This window comes from Rhipicephalus sanguineus, chromosome 6, assembly GCF_013339695.2.
Source record: "Rhipicephalus sanguineus isolate Rsan-2018 chromosome 6, BIME_Rsan_1.4, whole genome shotgun sequence".
NCBI classification, from domain to species: Eukaryota; Metazoa; Arthropoda; class Arachnida; order Ixodida; family Ixodidae; genus Rhipicephalus; species Rhipicephalus sanguineus.
Window position 1 is genome coordinate 13,346,660 of NC_051181.1, and position 23,871 is coordinate 13,370,530.

At 47.1% G+C, this 23,871-nt stretch overlaps 1 protein-coding gene across 4 annotated transcripts in view; it reads left to right on the forward strand.

Moving 5' to 3' along the window:
* The window catches only part of LOC119395605 (UBX domain-containing protein 6), a 407,364-nt gene that overhangs the window by 83,894 nt on the left and 299,599 nt on the right, over positions 1–23,871 (forward strand). For all 4 annotated transcript variants that reach the window (XM_037662583.2, XM_049416694.1, XM_037662581.2 and 1 more), the window contains 2 exons: positions 11,404–11,494; positions 17,721–17,915. In XM_037662583.2, coding sequence (XP_037518511.1) covers positions 11,404–11,494; positions 17,721–17,915 — 286 coding nt within the window. The remainder of the gene's footprint in view (positions 1–11,403; positions 11,495–17,720; positions 17,916–23,871) is intronic.

Here is a 23,871-nt window from a genome sequence, read left to right on the forward strand (position 1 = left end):
AAGAAAGCACGGGAAAAGAGTAGAGGAAAGCAGAAAGGTCGAGCGCTTAACTTCAACTGTTTATTCGAAAGGTGAGACCAACAACAAATAGCTATGTGCGCATGCGCGCGCCAGTAAGGGAAGAAATCACACTTTCATGTCATATAATTGCATCTCGTTTTGGAACAAAACGAGATGCAATTATTTGACATGAAAGTTGATTTTTCCATTTGACATGAAAGTTGATTTTGACATAGTGAAAATATACAGTGCCAAACCAACGAAAGTCGCAGTTTCTTTCTTCATTCCTTATTCTATCGGGGTCCGCGTGATTCTTTTCCCACTACTATATATATATATATATATATATATATATATATATATATATATATATATATATATATATATATATATATATAAAGCTTGTATAGAGCTATTGATTTTAGGCCACTTTACACTTTACAGCCCCCTTACATACTCCACCGTAGTCCATGTGATCGTTTCCTGAACATTCATAGCACTGTCGCCCTTTGGCCACACTTGGCCCTTGCCTTGCGCCAAAGACACCATCATCATCATGTTTGTGTGCTGTGTCAATTACGTCCTCTTCTTTGCTGCCCTAACAAGCATCTCTGACAGCACTCATTAACCTCCCCGAACCTACTATCATAACAGTGGCGTCTGCGACAGGACCAAGACATACTATACTATGAAGGTCGGAGCAGTGCAGTCAGAGAGATATTAGCGAAGGGCTGCACGGAAGATGTATGTAGTAGAGCTGATCGAAGCAGGCTTAATGAGTGGTGTCAGAGACGCTTGTTAGAACAGCAAGGAAGAGGACGCAACTGGCACGGCCCACAAACATATATTTGAACGCAAAAATGCACAAACAACACAAATACAAAGCGTCCTTACGATTCAGTTCACACAAACGACGTGCTCACGCGTTGGGGCTCAATGAAGCGGTCGTGGCTGCATTCCTGGTGTTGTTGGAAGAGAAGGGCCAGCTGGGTTGTCGCAGGCTCTGCTGCGTCTGCTGGGCGTTGACATCCGACCAGACCGACAAATCTTCTCTGCTGCAGCTTTTGGCTCCTTCTGCCTGACCAACGTGGCCTGTTCTTTTTTCTTCTTTTCTCACACCTCGTGTGCACGTGCAGTAAGGCGTCTTCATTGAGTCGCCAAAGGTTGCTACTGCCGTGTGCGTGCTGGAGTGTTTCTGCTGCCGTGTCGTCCTCGTCTTTTTGAGGGTCGGGGCGATACTCAGATTGCAATGATATTGGCGCACACAGTCATCGATAGGCTGATGGCCCTCGCCAAGTAAAGAGCCGGCAACTCTTTATTGGGTGAACAAATTGCGCCCCCTAAAATATGACACATATTGCAATGATCTCGGTGCACAGTCAATAAACTGATAGTCGGCCCCCACTAAAGAGCCGGTAACTTTTTATTGGGTGAACTTGTGCCCAAAATAAAGAATAACACTCATATTGCAGTTTGTATTGGCTCACACATTCGCTAGTTGTTGAAGAACTGATGGTCGTCGGAACATGTTACTTTAATACATGAGTGATTTTAAATTCCAGCATTATTGCTGGTGCTCGCGTTGGCTCTAGAATAAACTCAACTACTTATGTCGTGCACACAATCTTATCGAAACAATCTAAGACTATCGTGAAGTTTCCCTAAACATTAGGGCACAGCCTGGGCCGAGCAGTGGTAACAATTCTTGGGGGTGAATCCCGGTCACAAAAAAATAATGCCATAAGCACGCATGGCATTATGAGGTTGTATTGAAAAAGACAGCTAAATCGGGCAGGTTGGTAGGTTTCCATGGTCAGTTTCCTGTTGGTCAGCGCCATGTGTATAACTTCTTTCTTTCGTCCCATGTATTAAGCGCTGTTTTATAGTTGCCATACGTTCTAGTGGCAGTACACAACTGGCACCCACAGGACCATTGTTATGCAGCTTCTGTGGGGTCCCCCTGTCGGGCTATATATCAGGTGCATTATAGCTTACAGCGTGCTCTGTGCACTGTAATGGATTTTCAGCTATAATGGATCTTCACCAACTAGCGCGGTCAAAAGCCTTGCTATATCAGATGGCGGGTGTTGCTGCCAAAATTAACTCGGAGTTAATGGAACGTTCTTCCCCCACTCTGATGGAGGGCTCCATTGAAGAGGCCGTCAACGCTTTTGAAGCACCTATTTTTAATTTGTGGTTTTTAGATGCGAAACAGCTCTTTGACTAGCCTGTGTAACGCTGTCCCTCCGTCCGTACAAACGCGAGGCAACGCGCTTCCCTCGGCGCAGGTGTTGGAGCGGTGCCAAGTAGGTCACGCCGCAGCTGGGCGTTGACGTCACGCTCCCCTCGCACGCTTCCCTCGCAGGTGCGCGCGTACGTCACTCTCTCCCTCACCCGCCGGAGCGCCCGCAGCTGCCGGCTCCAACGCCCGCTCGCCTCCCGTGTCTGCGTTTCAAACAAACGTTTACACCAGTAAACGCTACACCGAGTTTCGCTTCAAACGAATCTTCCAGCGCTCTGCAAAAATATAACAGCACGAGGGACGGGACTGAAGACACAAAAACCACAGGACGACTGCTGACTACCAACTGAGATTTATTTGATGAAAGTGCTTCCTTTATAGCATCACATGTCACCACCAACAACACGCCCCCACTCACCAAACCAGTAATAGCACTATCATGAACGCTATATCATACAAAACCTGAATCAACTCACAGTTAACCACCGAAACAGCACCCACAGATTATACAGACGCGCATGGCAATTGTCAAACACGCTTTAAGACACTATCACAGTTTAACATGTAAGTGCACACATCTCGTTAGAACACTGTATTGCGCATGCTCCTCCCAATCAGCACAGCTTGAAAGCAAGATGATCCAACAACTAAAAGAAACAAACAAAAACACACAAAAAAAACAACCAAAAACACGACTAAAAACGTGGCAGCTGGAAAAGACGATGACCCCCCCCCCCCCCCCACAACCGCAAATTAAGAGTGCTCTGTCATACAGAGGATGTTCAACAGATGAAACCCAGCCCTGTCTAATTAAAACTTAAAAGGTTGTTCATACATGGCCTTCCAAAAAGGCCATCTCGTCTTTGGAGAGAAAAAAGGAAGGTTCGCTAACACATTGATCACCATCTTTGTTGATAAGAAACGCCTCCATTATTTCTCTCTCCAATTTGTTGCTCGCTCTTTTTAAAAAACTGCTTCTATGAAACTCTGGTGCACAACCACACCTGCGGCAGTGGTCCGCCAGGTGCCCCCCTGACTTGTTTTGCACATTCAACCTGTGCTCTCGAGCCCTATCATTAAAACATCGGCCCGTTTGGCCGATGTATTTACCTCCGCAACTGAGCGGGATTTCATAGACGACCTGAGACTGGCATTCAGTGAACTTGTTCCTGTGCTTCTTCTCACACAACTCAGGCACCCTGTGTACTAAGGAACAAACTTTACTCAGCTTCTGAGGGGCAGAAAAAAACAACATTGACTCCGTATCTTGATGCTACTTTTTTATGTTGTGCGATACTTTATGTAGGTACGGAATAGCCTGTACCCTCTTCTTTTCTTTTTTGTTTCTCCTTCCCTCAGGGTGTTTTATTGTCTGCAACAGCTGCTCACACACGGAAGTAATTGTTAATTCCGGGTATCCTGAACGCAAAAGGCGCGTAATTTGGGAGGAAAACCCTGATTGCACAAGGTGGGTACACGACTTCTTTAACGATGCGCCCAAACAAGTGATGGCGATCCCTCTTTTGATAGTTTTAGAATGAGCACTATCATACGGTAGAAACCCTTTTGAAGAGCGCGGATTGTAAATCCAGCAGACACGAGCTTCATGAAAATGCAACCGAACATCTAAAAACTGAATGACGTCATTCTCTGGTTTCTCAAAAGTAAAGCGTAATCCACTGCCGTGTCTAAAACTCTAAAAACTGAATGACGTCATTCAGTTTTTAGATGTTCGGTTGCATTTTCATGAAGCTCGTGTCTGCTGGATTTACAATCCGCGCTCTTCAAAAGGGTTTCTACCGTATGATAGTGCTCATTCTAAAACTATCAAAAGAGGGATCGCCATCACTTGTTTGGGCGCATCGTTAAAGAAGTCGTGTACCCACCTTGTGCAATCAGGGTTTTCCTCCCAAATTACGCGCCTTTTGCGTTCAGGATACCCGGAATTAACAATTACTTCCGTGTGTGAGCAGCTGTTGCAGACAATAAAACACCCTGAGGGAAGGAGAAACAAGAAAGAAAAGAAGAGGGCACAGGCTATTCCGTACCTACATAAAGTATCGCACAACATAAAAAAAGTAGCATCAAGATACGGAGTCAATGTTATTTTTTCTGCCCCTCAGAAGCTGAGTAAAGTTTGTTCCTTAGTACACAGGGTGCCTGTGTTGTGTGAGAAGAAGCACAGGAACAAGTTCACTGAATGCCAGTCTCAGGTCGTCTATGAAATCCCGCTCAGTTGCGGACGGAAATACATCGGCCAAACGGGCCGATGTTTTAATGATAGGGCTCGAGAGCACAGGTTGAATGTGCAAAACAAGTCAGGGGGGCACCTGGCGGACCACTGCCGCAGGTGTGGTTGTGCACCAGAGTTTCATAGAAGCAGTTTTTAGGGGCGAAGCTCCTTAAGGCGGCACCCGTTCGTCCCTCGTAGTCGTCGTGATCGTAGTAGTGAGTAACAAGTCTTACGCTTTGACCTCCAAGGTGGTGCCGGTGGGAGATTTCTCCTGTGCGTTGTTGAACAATAAAAAATTCGCAGCGTGCGCGTTAACTAAAAGCCGAATTCTTCTGTCTCTCATTCCCCATTAGCAGCCATTGGCATGTTCCAGTAGGAAACGTTAGTAGAAGTAGAAGTGTAAGTGTTAGCTAAAAGCCGACTTCTTCTGTCTCTCATTGCCATTAGCAGCCATTGTTTACCTCCAAGGTAGTGCCTGGTGAGATTTCTCCTGTGCGTGATTAAACAATAAAAATTTTGTTCAAAACGCCGTTGATTGATGAAATAAACCAACGAAAGACGCCAGATGTTTTGTAAAAGCAGAACGAAAGAACGCCAGATGTTTTTCTTAAAGTGTAGTAGTAGTAGTTGTATTTAGCCACCTCGCCCGATCGTCAACGGGCGAGGTGGACCGGCAACGGCGCGAGGACCCTGCCGTACGAGAGTTAAATCACACTAAAAGACATACTTTGCGGGCGATACACTCTAGTGAGCTTTCAACTTTTCGTCTTAATGTACATGATAAAGAAATTATTTCTACGAAAAACGCAAGGCACACCTTGAGCAATATGTTTGGTTTTGGGACGCTAAATGGAACCATGAGGCGATGCGAAGCCGGAGCACTTGCACGATCGCGTTCCGTTGGCTTTTGTTGGGCATGCTACCGACCTCGCGTCGTGGAACGCGCGTCCTGTCTTCCCTCTAGCCTTGCTTTAATTCGCACAGGGCGAGCGGGGAATGCGGTCGCTCTTGGCGCTCTTTCGCTCGGGAGCGGACTTCTTCCTTGCATTTCACCGATCACAAGTGATAATGAAGGGACCACGTAAACCAACAGTACAATAAAAGTTTGATGTTTAATATACACACGATGTTTCACACTCTTTATATTATGTACTGGGCGCATTTCACGGAAGAGTTTCACGGTTTACAGATGATTCCCTCCGTAGCTTCGCCCCACTCATCATCATTCACCCCGTGGATATGCTGTGATTTTTTTTTAAAAAGAGCGAGCAACAAATTGGAGAGAGAAATAATGCAGGCGTTTCTTATCAACAAAGCTGGTGATCAATGTGTTAGCGAACCTTTCTTATTTCTCTCCAAAGACGAGATGGCCTTTTTGGAAGGCCATGTATGAACAACCTTTTAAGTTTTAAGTTTTAATTAGACAGGGCTGGGTTTCATCTGTTGAACATCTTCTGTATGACAGAGCACTCTTGTTTTGCGGTTGGGGGGGGGGGGGGTCATCGTCTTTTCCAGCTGCCACGTTTTTAGTCGTGTTTTTGGTTATTTTTTGTGTTTTTTTGTTTGTTTCTTTTAGTTGTTGGATCATCTTGCTTTCAAGCTGTGCTGATTGGGAGGAGCATGCGCAATACAGTGTTCTAACGAGATGTGTGCACTTACATGTTAAACTGTGATAGTGTCTTAAAGCGTGTTTGACAAATGCCATGCGCGTCTGTATAATCTGTGGGTGCTGTTTCGGTGGTTAACTGTGAGTTGGTTCAGGTTTTGTATGATATAGCGTTCATGATAGTGCTATTACTGGTTTGGTGAGCGGGGGCGTGTTGTTGGTGGTGACATGTGATGCTATAAAGGAAGCACTTTCATCAAATAAATCTCAGTTGGTAGTCAGCACTCGTCCTGTGGTTTTTGTGTCTTCAGTCCCGTCCCTCGTGCTGTTATATTTTTGCAATGTGGCACCAACTTGCCCAGACAAAGTCTCTTCAAGCGCTCACCGCAGCACCCGCGTTAGCGCCGTTCAACCGGTGACGCCACCCGTGCGCAACGCTGCTGCTTCGCATCCCATCAGGGTTCCCTTTGGGGAGATGGTCCAAATTTGTAGATGGATAGCTGGGGATAATTGTAGCATAGATCAAAGCATCAATGCCAATAGACTTCTTATTTTAATCTTGCAATGAAATCACTACATGGCTCCCAACCACATCAATGTAGCAAAACAGAAAGGCGAGCTAGTTGCTACTGATTCATTATTGTATATAACAGAAGCCTCCCCTCCTCGAGTAGTTCTACTTCTTTGGCCATATCAGCCAAAAAAGTAAAACTGCTCGAGGAGGGGGGAGCTTCTGTGTTCTTTTGGTTTTTCTTTGTCCACGGTGGGCATGCGCGGGTGTTAGGCCAAGTTTAGGTATATATTTACTTATCAAGCAGTAAAGCTTCCAGTTGTGAGTAAGCGCTCGTGTTGTGTACTTTCTTGTCCTTGTCCTTTTTGCGCTTCTATTATAACAAGAACACATCAATGTGTAGTAGTGCTCGCCATAACTACTGCGGGCAGCAATGACAGGGAAGAGCACAGGCCTTTGATCGGATAAATGTAACGTTAGAAGTGGTTGAGACAGTGCATAAAAAAAGGCTACTATCAGGTTTTCCATTGAACGCTAAATAGACACTGTTGCAACAACAGCAACAACAAAAAGAAGACTACTGCAAAACACCATAGAGGCACTGGCTGTTAGCTTGCCTCTGGGTTTTGCTTGCACAGGTTGGATGTTCTTATGAAAGGCTTCGCTCGCTTCTTTATTTTGGGTGCATGTTCGCCAGCTGCCTCATTTCGCACATGCAAGTTCGAGAAATCTTTGTTTCCCGTACTTTTTATACTGGCACAAACATACATTGTCGTAAAAAAACACGGCAGGGGCGCTGCCTGCTTTACAGCCTGTGGCCTTCAAGCATAGAAAACTGTGCACAAGAGGCCTGTTGTTACGTGAAAGTTTATTCTTGCCTGCGTACCCTCCTGAGCAGCCTCTTTTGTGAACTCATGATGTTAAATCATCCAAAGGGTTAAAGTCTTTCACCTCGGTGCATTCCTATTGGTCTCACCTTTTTCCCCCAAGTGCGGGGCTGTGGCGCCACGTTGTTACCGTGGTAACAGCGTGATCGCTGGGCTGTGTGGAACAGGCAACAATAATGTGCACACTTTCCCAATGTAGTTCCTCTCTGTTCATTTCATTGGCAGCACCTTGCAACGCCAGTCGCGAGTGAAATGTGGTCAGGTGATTCAGCAAACATTGAGTGCAGGGTAGGCATTTTTTTCTTGTGTTTTGAATTTTCTAGGCTGAATAACTTCGGACTGCGTGCCCGTATCGCTGCCGTTCTTGCTGCATTAATCTTTCCATCCTTCAGTCTACAGAACCCAAAAGTGAAAAATGGGGGCTTGAATAGTGTTGGAAGGCCCCTTTATAGGGACACTAAAGAGCAAAACGATTTTTATGATGTTAGTAAAGTACTCTTTCACAATCCCAAAAACATCACGCTTGCTGCGAGAAGACGCTTAGTAAGCGAGAAAAGACGCAAAAAACATGGTAGATCCCTCCGTCATAGGAATCGGAATAACACGAAAGTAAAGCGTGCCCTTACAAAAGTAGTTGAATGTTTACTGTACAGTGATATGAGAAAGTTTGCACAATGTATATTGATGTCTGGCAGCTCTAGCACCGTTTAACGGGGATGTGCCCATGCACTTTAATGATTGGTGGTACATCTAAATGATTAAACAAACCCTTATGGTAGCTGTATTAATTAACGGTGAAAGCGTAATGAGAGAGCTAGGTGTGATAGCCAGAAGAGCGTCGTATATTAGACGCAGAACTTGGTCGCCATCCCGCGTAATGTTAAAATGTGACTGAACACCGCGGCCGGACTAGAGGGAAACGCAAAGCGCGTCGTGCCGCCCCGGTAGCCCGGCCGCGATTTTTCTAGGGGCGAGCGCGTGAGCAGGGAACGCGGTGTTACAGCCAGGTGAGGCAGGCGCGCGTCGCAGAGCTATGAGCGAGGCCGACGCTTTTACGACGCTTGGCTAAGGTCGCCACCTCGCGGTGTGTTAAGGCATTCACAAAATTGAACTTCTATTGAAAACGCGCGGAATGGGAGGGACGTGTAACGCGTTGCAGGTGCTATTCACGGAGGCCACAGTAATGACGAATTACTTTACCCCTCCCAGAGGGCAACACCACCCCACCGTCCGGGAGAGTGGTAGATATAAATGGCGCGTTTGTAAAGCCTCTAGAGTCTCTGACCGTGGCGCAGTGGATAGCGTGCCCGGCATCTGTTGTTGCGGACCGAGCGGTCGTGGGTTCGATGCCTGTTGACGGAACTTTTTTTCGTTGTGATCTGATCGTGTATATTTTTTCGACGTCATTTCCGTGACGGAAATACGTCACGGAAGTCTTGGTGAACCCCAGCATAAAACACTCGTGTTAAATGTGGGTGGCGACGCCGCCTTGAAGTTTCCGCACCATTTGCCGTGACGTCACGTTTTGATGGCGCCTACTAGTGACTATGTAGTTTGCAATCGGTAAAAATGAAGTACATTGTCCCCTGAGAGGGCCATAGACTTAACATACCAAGTTTGGGGTAATTTTGTTGAGCCAATGGCGCCGAAATTCGATAGACTTTGAAATCCGTGAAGTCACGTGTGGAGATTTCGGCGCGACATTTAAAAATGAAACTTTAAACTTGATTTTCTCCTCTAATAATAAACCTATGATGGCGAAATTAAGGACATTACAGTTCTCAGATCACACTTTATCGATCTAAACCGATTCATTGTTTCTCTTTAGTGTCCCTTTAAAGAGGGTGCATTTATGATGTTTTAAAGTTTCTCAGATCTGTTATAATGTAGTGCATGGCAAAACCATGGCAAACGTTGGTTGTTATATGTGCCCTATATCAATGCAGCACATTTTTATTTCAAGAACAGCACACACACAGGAAGTTCTTGTCTTGTTTGGTGGTGCTAAAATCAGTGTTGCTCTGACATACATTGTTTTACTTCTTTTTCTCGGGGACTGTTGTTTACCTTGTTACACTTGCTAAGTTATTAGTCGATGCAAGACCCACCTAATGTCTCTGAGTTTTCTTTAAATGTCATCACTTCTGTAGAAAAAGTCATGATGTGGTATTTTGAGCATGACACGAATACTGCTATACATTCTTAATTACATACGAGCATTAATAGCGTATTTCACCTGTGGGACTGCATTTGAACACCGTGCATGTGGCTGATGTTTTGATTCCATAGTTTCTTGTCTTTCTGTGCTCAAGTTCACCAAACGAAGGCTTAGATTCATAACTCATAGTTGCAGTAGAGTTTCATTCTTCACTGTCAAGGCCCAAACACACTAGCGGAAAAACGCACGCGACACACCGATAGTGGCAGAACCAGAGGCGCTGCCACCACAGCATTCTTGTGCCGCGAGAGGGAAGGTTTATGCACGATTTCTCGCAGTGTACTGCTTGCTGCTTTCAGAGGCCAATCATTCGCTCCTTCCATTATGCACGCACTCGGTATAACGGTATCATGCGGACCTGCCCAGCCATTCAGGTTGGTCTACACATATTCTGTCTTTCAGGCATGGCTTGGAACTGTGTCGCCATGGAAAGGTTTTTAGAACTCCTGTGAGATTATCAGTTTCTTTACGACTTGAAAGTGTTGTTTCTGCTGAGCGACTGAGGCAGCAGAAGCCAGGTATGAACCTTTTCAACAAGCCTTCTGGCGACTGACACAATCCGCTCCAGAGTGTTTAAATATGCGTGACCCCTCAAAAATTCATTGTCAAGCTTTGTACTTCCCTCCAAAAAGGGGGTGTAAAAATTTGCGCAGCTTGCACTATGTTGTCAAGGCTGGGTGACAGCAGGGATGGCGGGCACCCAGCTGGTCCTGGCTTGGCTAGGCTTTTAATCTCTCACCTCTCTTTCCCATCCCTTGCTATAGTACGATACTGTACATGGCTGTGCCTGCTCTCTTTTCCTTTTTTGTCTCTGTCTATTTCTTTCTGTCTCTCTCAATTTCTCGCTTCTTTTTTCTTTCTCTTTCTTTCTATGCTATGTTTTACTCTCTCCGCTGATTGTTTCCCTCCTCCTTACCCTCAGTTTTCTTGCTATAGTAGGCTATACAAGGCTACGTTAGCGTGCCTGGATAGCAGAGTGGTTACGTTGCTCACCTTCGAATCGTGGGTACGCGTGTTCAAATCTCACCTTGCCAAGGAATCTTCTTTGCCAAAACTTTCTGTCTTTCTCTTTCTTTCTCTCTGTACTCATTCTCTCGTCAATCGGAGTTATTGCACCCACAGGGAGAAATCGGTGCATGTGTTCTGGTAGCGAAGCAGAAGAAAAAGAGAGCGCATGCCGGGTTCATGATTGTGATCGTATTTATCTACGACACACAGCAAATCCCGAGTATAATAGGTCTGCTGTAAAAGGAGGAGCGTGGTTTCACCTGGTGCCGCCTTCTCATCTGAATGCGGCTGCGCCTCAACAGAAGCGAGCACACGAGCATAATTTTGGCTGCATTAGTAACGAAGTCATCATCACCACCTCACATGACTCTCGTCAAAAACACACAAAATTTCAAACGCAGCTACACAGTATCCATTTGTGAGAAGACAACTAAAAGAATGCCACCCATATGGCTCGAAAGGAGCCTGGATTTCCATGCTGTTACATGACTTGGGCCACAGTGGCCTGCTGCCAGTTGGAGTGCATGCACTGTTGCTGCAGCGTTTCTCTGGTAGCACGGCGCACGTTTTCCCTCTAGTGTGTTTGCATCTTAACTACAACACGAGTGTGTGTTCAGTGAGCAAATCGTTAAGCACTATCATGCGACTGCAGAGTAAGTAATCGTAGGCGGCTCACTAGCTGGTGTCCTCTGCTCTAGGTCTGTAGCCGCCATCAAATCACAGGCCAAGAAGGAGCTTGAACAGCAGCTGGCTTCAGAAGAGGCGACAAGCATGCGAAAGCCTACCTCAGTAAGTATTATTCTGTTTGAGAGTGTAAATTGTCCAAAGGACAGGACGACGGCCAATAGTTAATTAGAAAAAGGGATCGTTTAGATTTGCCTTATTTTCCAAACGGACGTCTGCATTACATAGTTGCCTTGAGTCCCTACTCGGTCCCTGCCGGCGGCAAGTTATTTTTTCGTCCACTTTACTTTCTTCGCATTTATGTCCTAATTACTACAAATAAGACACCCTATACTTTCCTTGGCATTATTGTCTGTTAGTTCTCATTAATACTGTGTTTAACAAAGAAAAACGAGCCCTTAAAAAAGTCACCTTCTTTCCTTTACTCAGTGGCCTTGAAATAGGAAAGTGTTTAATACATGCGACACAGAAGCATTGGTAGCTTCCAACTGAAATGAAGAGGTGAAATGCATGCTACAATCTTAAAGCAGAGGTTTTAATCATGACACGCCTTATTCCAAACGCCGTTTGTGTGGTTCACTTCATTTTATTACCTGAAAGAGCCCCCTTTTTTGAGGGGGCATTACATAAGGAGTGGGGTTTTATTTGTCATTAACAATAAGCAGTGAAGGTTGTTTTAGTATGGTAGATGATCGACTACACTGTCTTGAAAAGCGGGTGATGATGTGATGGTGACGATGTCTCGGGGCAAGCCATTCTTGTCTGTAGCTGCCCGAAAAAAACAACAAGGCAATGAAAGTATTCATTCTAAAAAGACAGGGCGTGCAAACACGGACACAAGAAAGAAGTCAGGACACCACAAACGCCGACTAACAACTGAAGAGACGCACAACGGCTGAAAAGAAAGAAGGCACGAAAACTTATCTGCGCATGCCCATGCAACAGGCGAACCTATCAATCCGGCACGCGTGGTGGTCTACGTGGAAGATAACTGTTAAGGCATTTGATTTCATCTTTATGCAAGTTAATCGACGGTTGGCTCACGCATGCACTACCACTATTCTCGATATGCCATGCTTCAATCATCAGGCGCGTTTCTTCATTTCTATGCCGGTACAACACTGCGCATTCATCAAATTTTGGCGTGCACTTACAATCTCGACAATGTAAAGACAGATTAGAAGGTGAGCCTCCTGTAAGCGATCTCTTATGTTCCAACAGTCTCTGGTTGATGCATCGGCCCGTCTGTCCTACGTAGAAGCGGCTTGTGTCTACGTATTTTTTTGCGCTACCTGCTTTATGATTCATTCTTACAAACTCGCCCAGATTTTTGTTCTCGTAAGCATTCAATCAGTACCAACTAGCCAGAGTAAATGCATTAGCGAGTGTCTGTAAATGACAAAGCTGCAGAAAGCTGCAGCTCATGATAAAAGAAGGCAGGCGTGCACACACGTGCCACAAGAGATCGAGACAACACAAATGACATTTGTATTGTTCGTATTTGCACGCCTACATTTTTTTATCATGAATCCGTACCAACTAGCCCTTTCATTCTAAGCTGCGCCTGCCCTAGGCACTACACCGATTCGGCATATGGCCTCGCTGAAAGCAAAAATTGTGTCCAAACAGTAGACATTGAATGCTGGGTTTGATACTATGATATGGTCTGGCTATGGAGAGCAGCAAAATGCTCAAATTTCAGACTTGTTTCAAAGGTTTGTTTGCCCCCCCCCCCCCCCCCCTAGAAGCTATTATCGTCACCACAAATGCAGAACAAAACCACTTGGCTATTGTGCACGCAACAGCCAAGTGAGAACGGGTGTGTATGCCAAAGTATGGTGGCTGACAAACGGCATTTGATGATGTTCCTCGTACATGGACCAGTCAAGGGCCATGTGAGTCACCCTGTTGGCCTTTCTAACCCTGGAATTCTAGAACGTCCCTTCACTCAACACTCCACCATGACTTGAAAAAGTTGATGGGATCACCGTCTCTAGGCAGAAGTCACTGCTTATCAGCGATTCTTGAGAAGTGCGGCGTCATTTTCGGTCGACCAGCGGCGCTGTGCTCAACTCGGTCAAGTGAAGGACGAAATTCGAGTCGAGGCTTGTTTAAGAATTTATTTGTTCTTATTTTATTTATTTACAAATACCTCACAGGCTCCAAGTAGGAGCATTATGTGAAGGGGACTATACAATACTTATTTATCAAGAACACAAAACAAACGACAAGAATTCAAAAGCCAGGTATTATACAATTGCTAAAATGTGAGATAACATACACTGCAATAATATGACACTAATATGTGTTATACATATTTGAACAGGTCGAGATGTCACTGTACAATAAACAAACACGAATATAAAAGATATGCTTAGGAAACACATTCATAACTAGTTAGTATTGGGTCATTCCACGCCAAACGTCCCAGACATTGCGCTCGACCCTCTCCAATTGTATTGTAAAAAATTGTGGACGTTCATACCAGTGCACTATTTGCCCTCGGAAAGTATTTTTTGGAAAAAAAAAATTTTCTTGTCTGTTACAGTGATTTGAATTTTGCCGTAGTGGGTGAAACATAGGGTGCGAAAAAATACTCTAAAAATACAATACTTTATGGAACACCTGCTGTTTACTTGAGAAGGAATGGCACTATCTTATTATCGCCCATTGACGACCACTACTTTGTCTCACGATGTGCTTTGTGGTGAAGCAATGCTGCAATTCTGCGCCCATTTTGATTATTTTAAAAAAATTCTACGAATATTACAGACAAAATAAGACTCTATCACATGGCTGGATAGTTGGCAGTAAGCGTGTCAAAAAAGTATTGAAGTCGATGACCGAGTAGTTTCGAAGTGGAAGGGGCGCTAACACTGAAAAATGTGTGAAATGCTCCACGTTTAGACGCATGTAGAGTGGTGATGCAGTCCAAGTAAAAATACACGCTTGGTCTCGTTGGGAAGAGTAAACAAAGGAGATTTATTTGTGAAAGTTTAATCGGAGTGTTTTTTTGTTTTTGGCGAGAAACAAAAAATTATGTTGAGCGATCGATGCGTGCGTGGGCGCGGGCCCGTAAGTCCGCTTCACTGCGCCGCCACTGTTTCTTGGGGCAACTGAAGTATGCAGCGCCCACGCGGGTGGCACGATCGTGTGCTGCTGTGAGTTTTCACGTTTCGACACGCATTCTTCGGCTTTCTGGAGTGCCGCCGATGAAGTGTCAGAGAAAACGAGTGATGGTTCGTTTAAAATATATTATTATATAATAAAAGTGGCTAACAGGCACCCGAAATACACTTATAATTCTTTTTTATGGGCAGCTCGCATGAACGTGACTCGCGCCATTCTTGCCTCGGAGCCGAATGGTGCTACGTATTCTTACGCTCGAATCTTCGGCAGAGGTGAACTTTGCTCCGGTCATCGCGTCGCCGAGCGAGCAGGCAGCACTCGAAGGTTCGTCTTTCGGCCGCATCCCTTTGCAGCGCGTAAGATAAACCTTGCGAATGGTGAATACTGCTATCGTGTCATATTTTAGATGGGGAGCCTGTACAACGGAAACCGAAAGCGATGAATATACAAAAGGACGAAGCCGCCTTTAAGGCGGCTTCGTTCTTTTAAATGTCTATCGCATTCGCTTAGTAATCGCAAGGCGATTACTAAGATGAAGGCATCGCATGCAGCGTGGCAGAAAGTTGAGCTCTCAGCAAGGTTTGAGTCTACAATCTCCCTCAAAGGTACGCGCACGTTTCACCATTTCGTGCCATCATCACTGACCACTCTTAATGCCGGGCTCACCACCTACTCAGCAACACAGGCATTTCAAGTGGCGAAGACCATACGTCGGCAACGGAAGTAAAAAATTTGGCCGCGTATCTGCGTGCTTCGCTGCAAATGTCGTCTAAAGACGATAGAATAGGCGCTGCGTGAGATATGAACGCCATCTGGCAATACGTCGGGAAACGTGAATGCTGTGTTGCGGGCTGCTAGTCCCGGCGCAGCAGCAGGCAAGACAGGGGCGTAGCCAAGGGGGGGGGGGGTTCAAACCCCCCCCCCGAAATTTTTCAGTTTTGCTTGCGTATATATACACGCACACATACAAACGCACGCACGAACATACATAAAGTATGGTTGAACCCCCCCCCCCCCCCCCCCCGGAAAAAATTTCTGGCTACGCCCCTGAGGCAAGACCGGCGGTGACCAACGCGACCGGCGGGGACGCCAGCCAGCCCGAACACGCGGTTTGGCGCGAAGCGCCGAAGCAGAAGAAACGTCCGCACTCAACGAGTACTCTCCACACACTCTTTTATATTCACGTCGCCTAGCGGCGCCCCATGGCACTCGTACAGTGCAATACTGAACTGAAACCGAAACACAACAATGAGCTCGCGCAGAGGGCACAGAGGAAGCCAAGTTTCGGCGCAGTCGCATTTTCAGCGCAGCTTAAGAAACTATGGTCTCTAGAATTACGTATCTATGTATTTTCTATTAAAGGAACACACCACCTAATACTTACCTAGTGATGTTGCGCCTCAGATATGCGTAATGTTTGCTTTTTGATCAACCATGTACACAAGTATGAACCTAGTCAGCCGTTCACGATGGCTGGCCCTTGTGCAAGTGGTTCAACTTTGGCCGAGTGGCTGAATCGAGGGACGTGCCGACAAACAGAAAGACAGACAGAAAGACAGACCAAAATTTCTGCGTTTAAGTTCCCCAAGAAAGACTATCGTCTTTAAAACTGCAACCTCCGCAGAGATCGAAAACACAACCCAAGCTCCACGCCTGTCGTACGTGAGCATGCAGTGACATGGCAATGAAATCGTGCTCTGCTCCGACTACTAACCGGCAGCCTTTAGTGCCCTTCCGAAACATTCTGCCAGCCATACACACTGTTTGCAAGTTTTCAGCAACGTGAAAACTCACAGCAGCACACGATCGTGTCACCCGCGTGGGCGCTGCATACTTCCGTTGCCCCAAGGAACAGTGGCGGAGCAGTGAAGCTGACTTACGGCCCCTCGCCCAGGCACGCCGCGAACGCTCAACATAAATTTTTGTTTCTCGCCTAAAACAAAAAACACTCCGATTAAACTTTCACAAATAAATCTTCTTTGTTTACTCTTCTCAACGAGACCAAGCGTGCATTTTTACTTGGACTGCATCACCACTCTACATGTGCCTGAACTTGGAGCATTTCACACATTTTTCAATGTTTTAGCTCCATCCACTTCGAAACTAGTCGGTCATCGACCACAATACATTTTTGATACGCTTACTGCCAACTATCCAGCCATGTCATATAGTCCTATTTTGTCTGTAGTATTCGTAGAATTTTTAAAAAATAATCAAAATGGGTGCAGAATTGCAGCATTGTTTCACCATAAAGCACATCGTGAGACAAAGTAGTGGTCGTCAATGGGCGATAATAAGATAGTGCCATTCCTTTTCAAGTAAACAGCAGATATGTAAGCCGTCCCGTAAAGTATTTTATTTTTTAGAGTATTTTATCGCAACCTATGTTTCACCCACTACGGCAAAATTCAAATCACTGCAACAGGCAAGAAAATTTTTTTTCCAGAAAATACTTTCCGAGGGCAAATAGTGCACTGATATGAACGTCCAAAATTTTTAGAATACAATTGGAGAGAGTCGAGCGCTATGTTTGGGACGTTTGGCGTGGAATTACCCTATTTTATTCCTAAAGGCCACGCGATCGCGAATGCATACTGCATCATCAGGGAGGTTATTCCATTGAAGTATGAGTGCGGATGCGTTAGATGCTTGGGTTCGGCCGAAATGACGTGCAAATTTATGTTGATTTTGAAGCCTGCGAGATGTACGATGGGGCTTTGATAGTGGCAATGTATTTACGTGCATGCTGTAGATGACTTTATGGAATAAACATGGAGTGGCTATCTTCCTGCGCAATTCCAGGGATGGTAGTGATAACAAAGCCTTCATGTTCGTCACACTGGAATAGCGATTGTAGTCGCGCGCAATGAAACGTGCAGCGCGGTTTTGCACAGATTCTAGTAAGTCGTTGAGATAGGCTTGGTGAGGTGACCAGATGGATGATGCATATTAGTTTATGTGTTATGGATGGCGCCATATGAATACGGGGGTAAGTGTGACCAATTGTCCTTGGAGAGAACAAGGCAATGGTTTTCTGTATTTTTGGAGCTTGTTTAGCCATTTAATTCAATTCAGGAGTTTCACAACCCGCGTTTTAAGTATTGGCTGGGGTTTTAAACAATACGATAAGTTGTTTTTGACTCTGTTGATAAAACAGTCTGGATGTTTGGTTCTTTAATGAAGGACTGCCCCTTGCTCGCAGGCTGTGCTCGAGTCTGGACCACAGGCTGGTGACAATGCCGTTGTGTTCGGCCACCCGCTTCTGGGGCCTGAGCTGAGGCTGCCATACGAGGAGCTCCGGTCACGCATCCGCCAGTTCCTCTACGAGCAGATGACTGAAGAGCCGGGCCTCACCTCTTGTCTTCTCATCCACACCTGCAACTCGCCACAGTCCAAGGTGTGAACTCCCGTCATGATTAATACAGCAGTAGCACACAGCCCAAAATTTTCAAGTGCAGTGTAACACAGGCTGATCAGTAACTCAAATCTACTTGACTAGTGTGCATGTATGTATGAATGAGACACATGTAGGTAAAATAATGCTCATGGCTAAATTTTCGTAATATGTTTACAGGCTTGTGTATATTCAGTAAAAACATTTGTGGTGTAAACCAACAATTTGCTTCCCGCCATTGCCTGTTACAACTTTATTTTTTCGCTGACTGGGAATCCACTGTCTTTCATTCCCTACAAGAACATCGTCGCTTGGCAAGCCAAGCTACTGAGGCGCACTGACAGCAGGTGTGGCGGTCGCTGCCTAAGAAGGTTCAGCCTCTTTCAGCATTATGTACCAACTCCACCAGACTTCAGCCTTACTGTAATTAAATTTTTAGTGCATTAAGCCAATTATGATCTGTTCACTGAGTACCTAGCGAAACCATTTCTTGATTCCACTGTTTTTGGATGGGTGCTCCGGAGGTAACACTCCCAGTTGAAGCTCTGATGGGAGTAGTTCAGTTGAAGAAGGCGGCTACTACAGTAGAAAACATGTCCCATTGTTATGGCAGTGTTGTAAAAGTACTATTAATTGAATAAACAGGAACAGGCATGAATAAAGAATATATATATATAATCCTGTTTATTAAAAGTCATGTGGATGTCTTAAGACTAGCATTATCATTCTACTGGTGTGGATCATTTTTTTTTTGTTGAGTCAGAAAAGAATTTATTTCACCCTGTGAAAGTGGATCCACAGCAGACAAGCACCACCACCACAACTGCTGATATTGCTTTTAAATAATAGTTCTCTTGTGGTGCAGGCATGGTATAGTATAACTTAAAGGGGCCAACAACTGGCCAGAACGTGTAATTAGATCCTGGTGGAAATGAAAAGACTGTGAATTATAATGACAGATTCAAGCATTCTCTTCGCGAACCGAGTAGGATTTATATTTTTAAGTCGCGTTTAAAAGTCGCGAGAAACCGGTATGTCGCGCAGCCTAGCGGAAGAGCCTTGAAGCTGGATTATGGAGTTGTTCACTTTGCTAGCTTTGCTGTACGTAGTCTGATCCTTTCATGAATTTCAATGAAATTCGCATCAACAAGAGTTTATACATGATGAGACCATACTACGTGTCACATAGAAATGATCATTAAAAAAAAATCCGCGAGATCAGCTGTCGTACCGGTGTCTTCGCTAACTCTTTTTTTCCTTTCACTACTCGTGAATGGAATAAGTTGGATGCGTGTGTTGTTGATCTTCCAGCCGATGCTTTTTGTTCATCACTGCAAGATGTGTGCTTTTCGTGAATACGCAGGCATTTCTGCGCAAATGTGTGCCATTTTTTACTGTAAAACTGTGTTTTTCCTTTCTAACCCCCCTACAATAATGCCCACTTGGGCGATGTAGGTTTTACTAATAAATAAAATAAATAAATAAATGCGCACCACAGTTGGTGCTCAACATTATTGTATGTATTATAATGAAAACACTGGGCTACAAGCGGTGGTCGTCGTAATAGTAGCAGCAGGAACTCGACGGGCGCGGGCAGCGTTGCAGCAAAAACACGGGCTAGGCAGCTCCAGCTCGTGCCTCGCGCAGGGCTGGCGATGTGGCTGCAGCGCTGGACATTCCTCTTCACTACAATTCGTCCCCCGTGGGAAAGGAGCCATCCTGGGGACTCACGGTGAACTTATTACGAGCGGATCGTAATAAGGCTTCAGACTCTGTACGTGAACAGTTTCACGACCCCGAAAGCGTTGGTCTGTAGATGGTGTGACTGGTTCGACGATAAAGTTCACAGGTGACGTCTGCGCAACAACACGGTAGGGTCCCTGATACGTGGAAATAAGCTTGGAGGAGTGACCAGTAGGGACAGCTGGAACCCAAAGCCACACAAGGGAGTCCGGAAGAAAGTGAGGATACGGGTGGTCATCGTCGCGCCGAGATTTTTGTCTCCATTGGTCGACGGTTGTGAACGACCGGGCGAGCTGACGGCATTCCTCGGCGCGGCGGGCAACTTCAGAGATGGGTGTAGATTCGGAGGCATCGGGTCGGTACGGCACAATGGTATCGAGTGTGGTCGAGGGTTCTCGGTCATATACGAGGAAAAATGGCGAAAAGCCTGTAGTCGCCTGTGGAGCAGTGTTGTAGGCGTACGTCACAAAGGGCAAAATTGGGTCCCAGTCCGAGCGATCCGAGGCAACATACTTGGAGATCATGTCGCCAAGGGTGCGGTTGAATCTTTCCGTCAAGCCATTAGTTTGAGGATGGTAGGCGGTAGTAGTACGATGAACGATACGACATTCGGCAAGGAGTGCGTTCACGACTTTGGAAAGGAACACACGTCCCCTGTCGCTCAGAAGTTCGCGCGGTGCGCCGTGACGGAGAATGAAGTTCCGCAGGAGGAAAGATATGTCGCGGTCCGTGGCAGCAGGCAGAGCGGCTGTTTTCTGCGTATCGCGTGAGGTGGTCAACAGCGACAACTACCCAGCGGTTTCCAGGAGTCGTGCACGGAAGGGGCCCATACACGCCAATGCGGTCGAAGGGCCTGGCCGGGCACGGGATTGGCTGGAGCGGACAAGAGGCGTGCTGATGAGCAGCTTTGCGTAGTTGGCACTGTGGGCAGGACTGAGTGTACTTGCGCACAAAGGTGTACATGCCTCGCCAATGAAACCTGGAGGAAAGGCGGGCATATGTTTTGAAGACGCCCGCATGTGCGCACTGTGGGTCAGCGTGGAAGGCTGAACATATTTTTGCACGAAGATGGCAAGGTATGACCAGTAACCACTTGCGGCCGTCAGACGTGTAGTTCCGGCGATAGAGGAGACCATCGCGGATTTCAAAGTGGGAAGCTTGACGGCGCAATGCTCGAGAAGCTGAAGAAAAAGTCGACGGGTCCGAAAGGAATCGCAGAAGGGCGCTGATCCAGGCATCCTTGCGTTGCTCAGACGCCATGTCGCAGCCTGCTGGGAACGGAAGTGTTTCGTCCACGGCAGATAGACCAGGCAGCGCTTTCGGTTGACACAGGCGAGCGTGATAGGGCGTCGGGATCGGTGTGGCGGCGGCCAGACCTGTAGACGACACGCATGTCGAAATCTTGCAACCGCAAAGCCCAGCGAGCTAAACGGCCGGAGGGGTCCTTCAACGTAGATTGCCAGCAAAGGGCATGGTGATCTGTCACTACGTCGAAGGGGCGGCCATAAAGATAGGGTCTAAATTTGCCAAGAGCCCAAATTATGGCCAGACATTCCTTCTCCGTAACAGAATAATTCTTCTCGGCTTTAGTGAGGGTACGGCTTGCGTATGCGACGACGTACTCTTGGAACCCCGGTTTGCGCTGCGTGAGCACGGCTCCGAGTCCAACACCGCTGGCGTCGGTGTGTACCTCAGTCGGAGCGGAAGGGTCGAAGTGACGCAGGATTGGCGGTGAGATTAGCAGACAGCGCAACTCTTGGAAGGCATCGTCACAGGCGGGCGACCAAACGTAAGTTTTCGAGTCGCTTCGTAGGAGTTGATTCAAGGCGAGCGTGATAGGGCGTCGGGTCGCAAAATTACGAATCAAGCGGCGAAGTTCTTTTAAAGACGCAGGTCGAGGAAAGTCAGCGACTGCCCGAAGCTTGGCGGTGTCGGGAAGAATGCCGTCTTTGGACACAACATGGCCGAGGATGGTGAGCTGACTTGCGCCAAAGCGGCATTTGTTCAGGTTGAGCTGAAGGCCGGCGTCAGTTAGGCACTGCAGTACTTCCTCTAGCCTGCAGAGATGTGTGGAAAAATGTGGTGAAAATAGAACCACGTCATCTAAGTAGCACAGGCACGTTTTCCACTTAAGACCACGCAAAAGATTGTCCATCATCCGCTGGAATGTTGCGGGCGCGTTGCAAAGACCAAAGGGCGTGACACGGAATTCGTAAAGGCCACCAGGTGTGACGAAAGCCGTTTTAGGTTGGTCGTCAGATCCCATGGGGACTTGCCAATAGCCGCTCCGTAAGTCGATAGAAGAGAAGAACTCCGCGCCTTGGAGGCAGTCAAGGGCGTCGTCAATTCTCGGTAAGGGGTAAACGTCTTTTCGAGTTATCTTGTTAAGACGACGGTAATCAACACAGAAGCGAATTAACCCATCCTTCTTCTTAACGAGAACAACTGGAGATGCCCAGTGGCTAGTCGAAGGCTGGATGACGCCGCGCTTGAGCATGTCAGCTACTTGGTCGTCGATAACCTGGCGCTCTGTCGCGGACACACGATAGGGTCTTTGTCGCAGTGGCGCATTTGTACCCGTGTCGATGCGGTGACTCACAGCGGACGTGCGGCCGAGGGAAGCATGCTGGCAGTCGAAGGAAGAGCGGAACTTGCCGAGGAGGCGTAGAAGCTGGGCGCGTTGAGAAACGGTTAGCGTGTCGGCGATGGAGCTGCTCAGTACGTCAGGCGTAGCAGGCTGCTGCGAGGAGTCACAGGACAGTCCGGCGACTTCGTGTTCGGCGGTAGAACCAGTTGGCAGGTCAATGATGGTAGAAGGGTCGACACTGTGGACACGCCCGACGCACTCGCCACGAAGCAATGTTAAAGGATATGACAGCAGGTTCGAGACGAGCAGTCTGCTGACGCCGTCACGAATTCCCCAAAGGGCAAAAGGCAGCGGGGATCATTTGCGACGGGCGAAAATGGCAGATGGCGTAAAAAGGGCGCTCGACTCGGCGATGCTGTTGCAGGACACCGTGGCAAGGGCAAAAGAGTGCGGCGGTATTGAAACGTCTTCCGCAACAAATAGTTTGTCGTCGGTTTCAGGAGCGTCAAATAACGGGGCGTCGCAAAGCACTTCAAGTGCCACCTCAGCGCGAGAGCAGTCGATGACGGCCTTATTAGCGGAGAGAAAGTCCCAGCCCAAAATGAGGTCGTGGGAGCACGAATGCAGCACTAACAATTCGACGACATAGAGCAGGCCATTAATCACAACGCGAGCAGTACATGCAGCGGCCGGCGTGATGCGATCTGCGCTGGCGGTACGAAGAGATATGTTCGATAGCGGCGTCGTAACTTTTTTTAGCAAGCGGCAGAGTTTGGCACTCATCACTGAAACTGCGGCACCAGTGTCAAGGGCGAGTGCAGCGACGCCGTCCACAGATACATCAATAACATTCGTCGGCGAAGGGAGAGGTCTTGGTCGTTTCGCGGGTGACGCAGTTCCTGCCTCTGGAACTGCGGCAATTAGTTTTCCTGCTCCGGCGTGGATGAACGACGACGCATCGGCGATAACGAGCGGCGTCGAGGCGATGGCGAGCGGCGGTTAACAGGAGGGCGGTGGTCGGTGTAAGAAGACATCTGGCCGGGGTTCTGAGATGCAGAGAACGGTGAGCGCGGTGACACATACGGGTCAGAATCGAAGCTCTGGCGGTAGGGAGGTACGCGCCGACGGCAATATCGCGCGACGTGGCCAGGCAGGCCACACGCAAAACAAATCGGTCGGTTGTCGAGAGTGCGCCATTGGCCACTACTCTGTGGGTACCTTGCCTGATCGAAGCGGGGAGTTGGTCGCACTGGCACGGCTGATGGTAATGAAGCAAACGTCTGAGGCGGTGGCCGTGCGGCAACTTCACAATAGCTGAGAGGCGCATTCACCTCGGCACCGACAACAGGCACAGACAATTATTATTTATCCCCGCTCTATTCTGTGCTGCTTGCAAGGCAAAAAAAAAAAAATGCTGCACGCTGAGAAGTGGTGCTGTCTTCGTGGCAATAGTAGAACATATCAAGCCATGGCGCATGCGCGCAGTGTGCACGCATGGGCAGCGAACTGCAGCGCAGAAACACGAACAGCTCTTGGACTCATCTCCCGCTGTTTGCAGCATTTATTGTGTGCATGCGACTTCATAATTGCCGCAGATTGAAAACTTTGATTATAAATGCTTCACAGCGT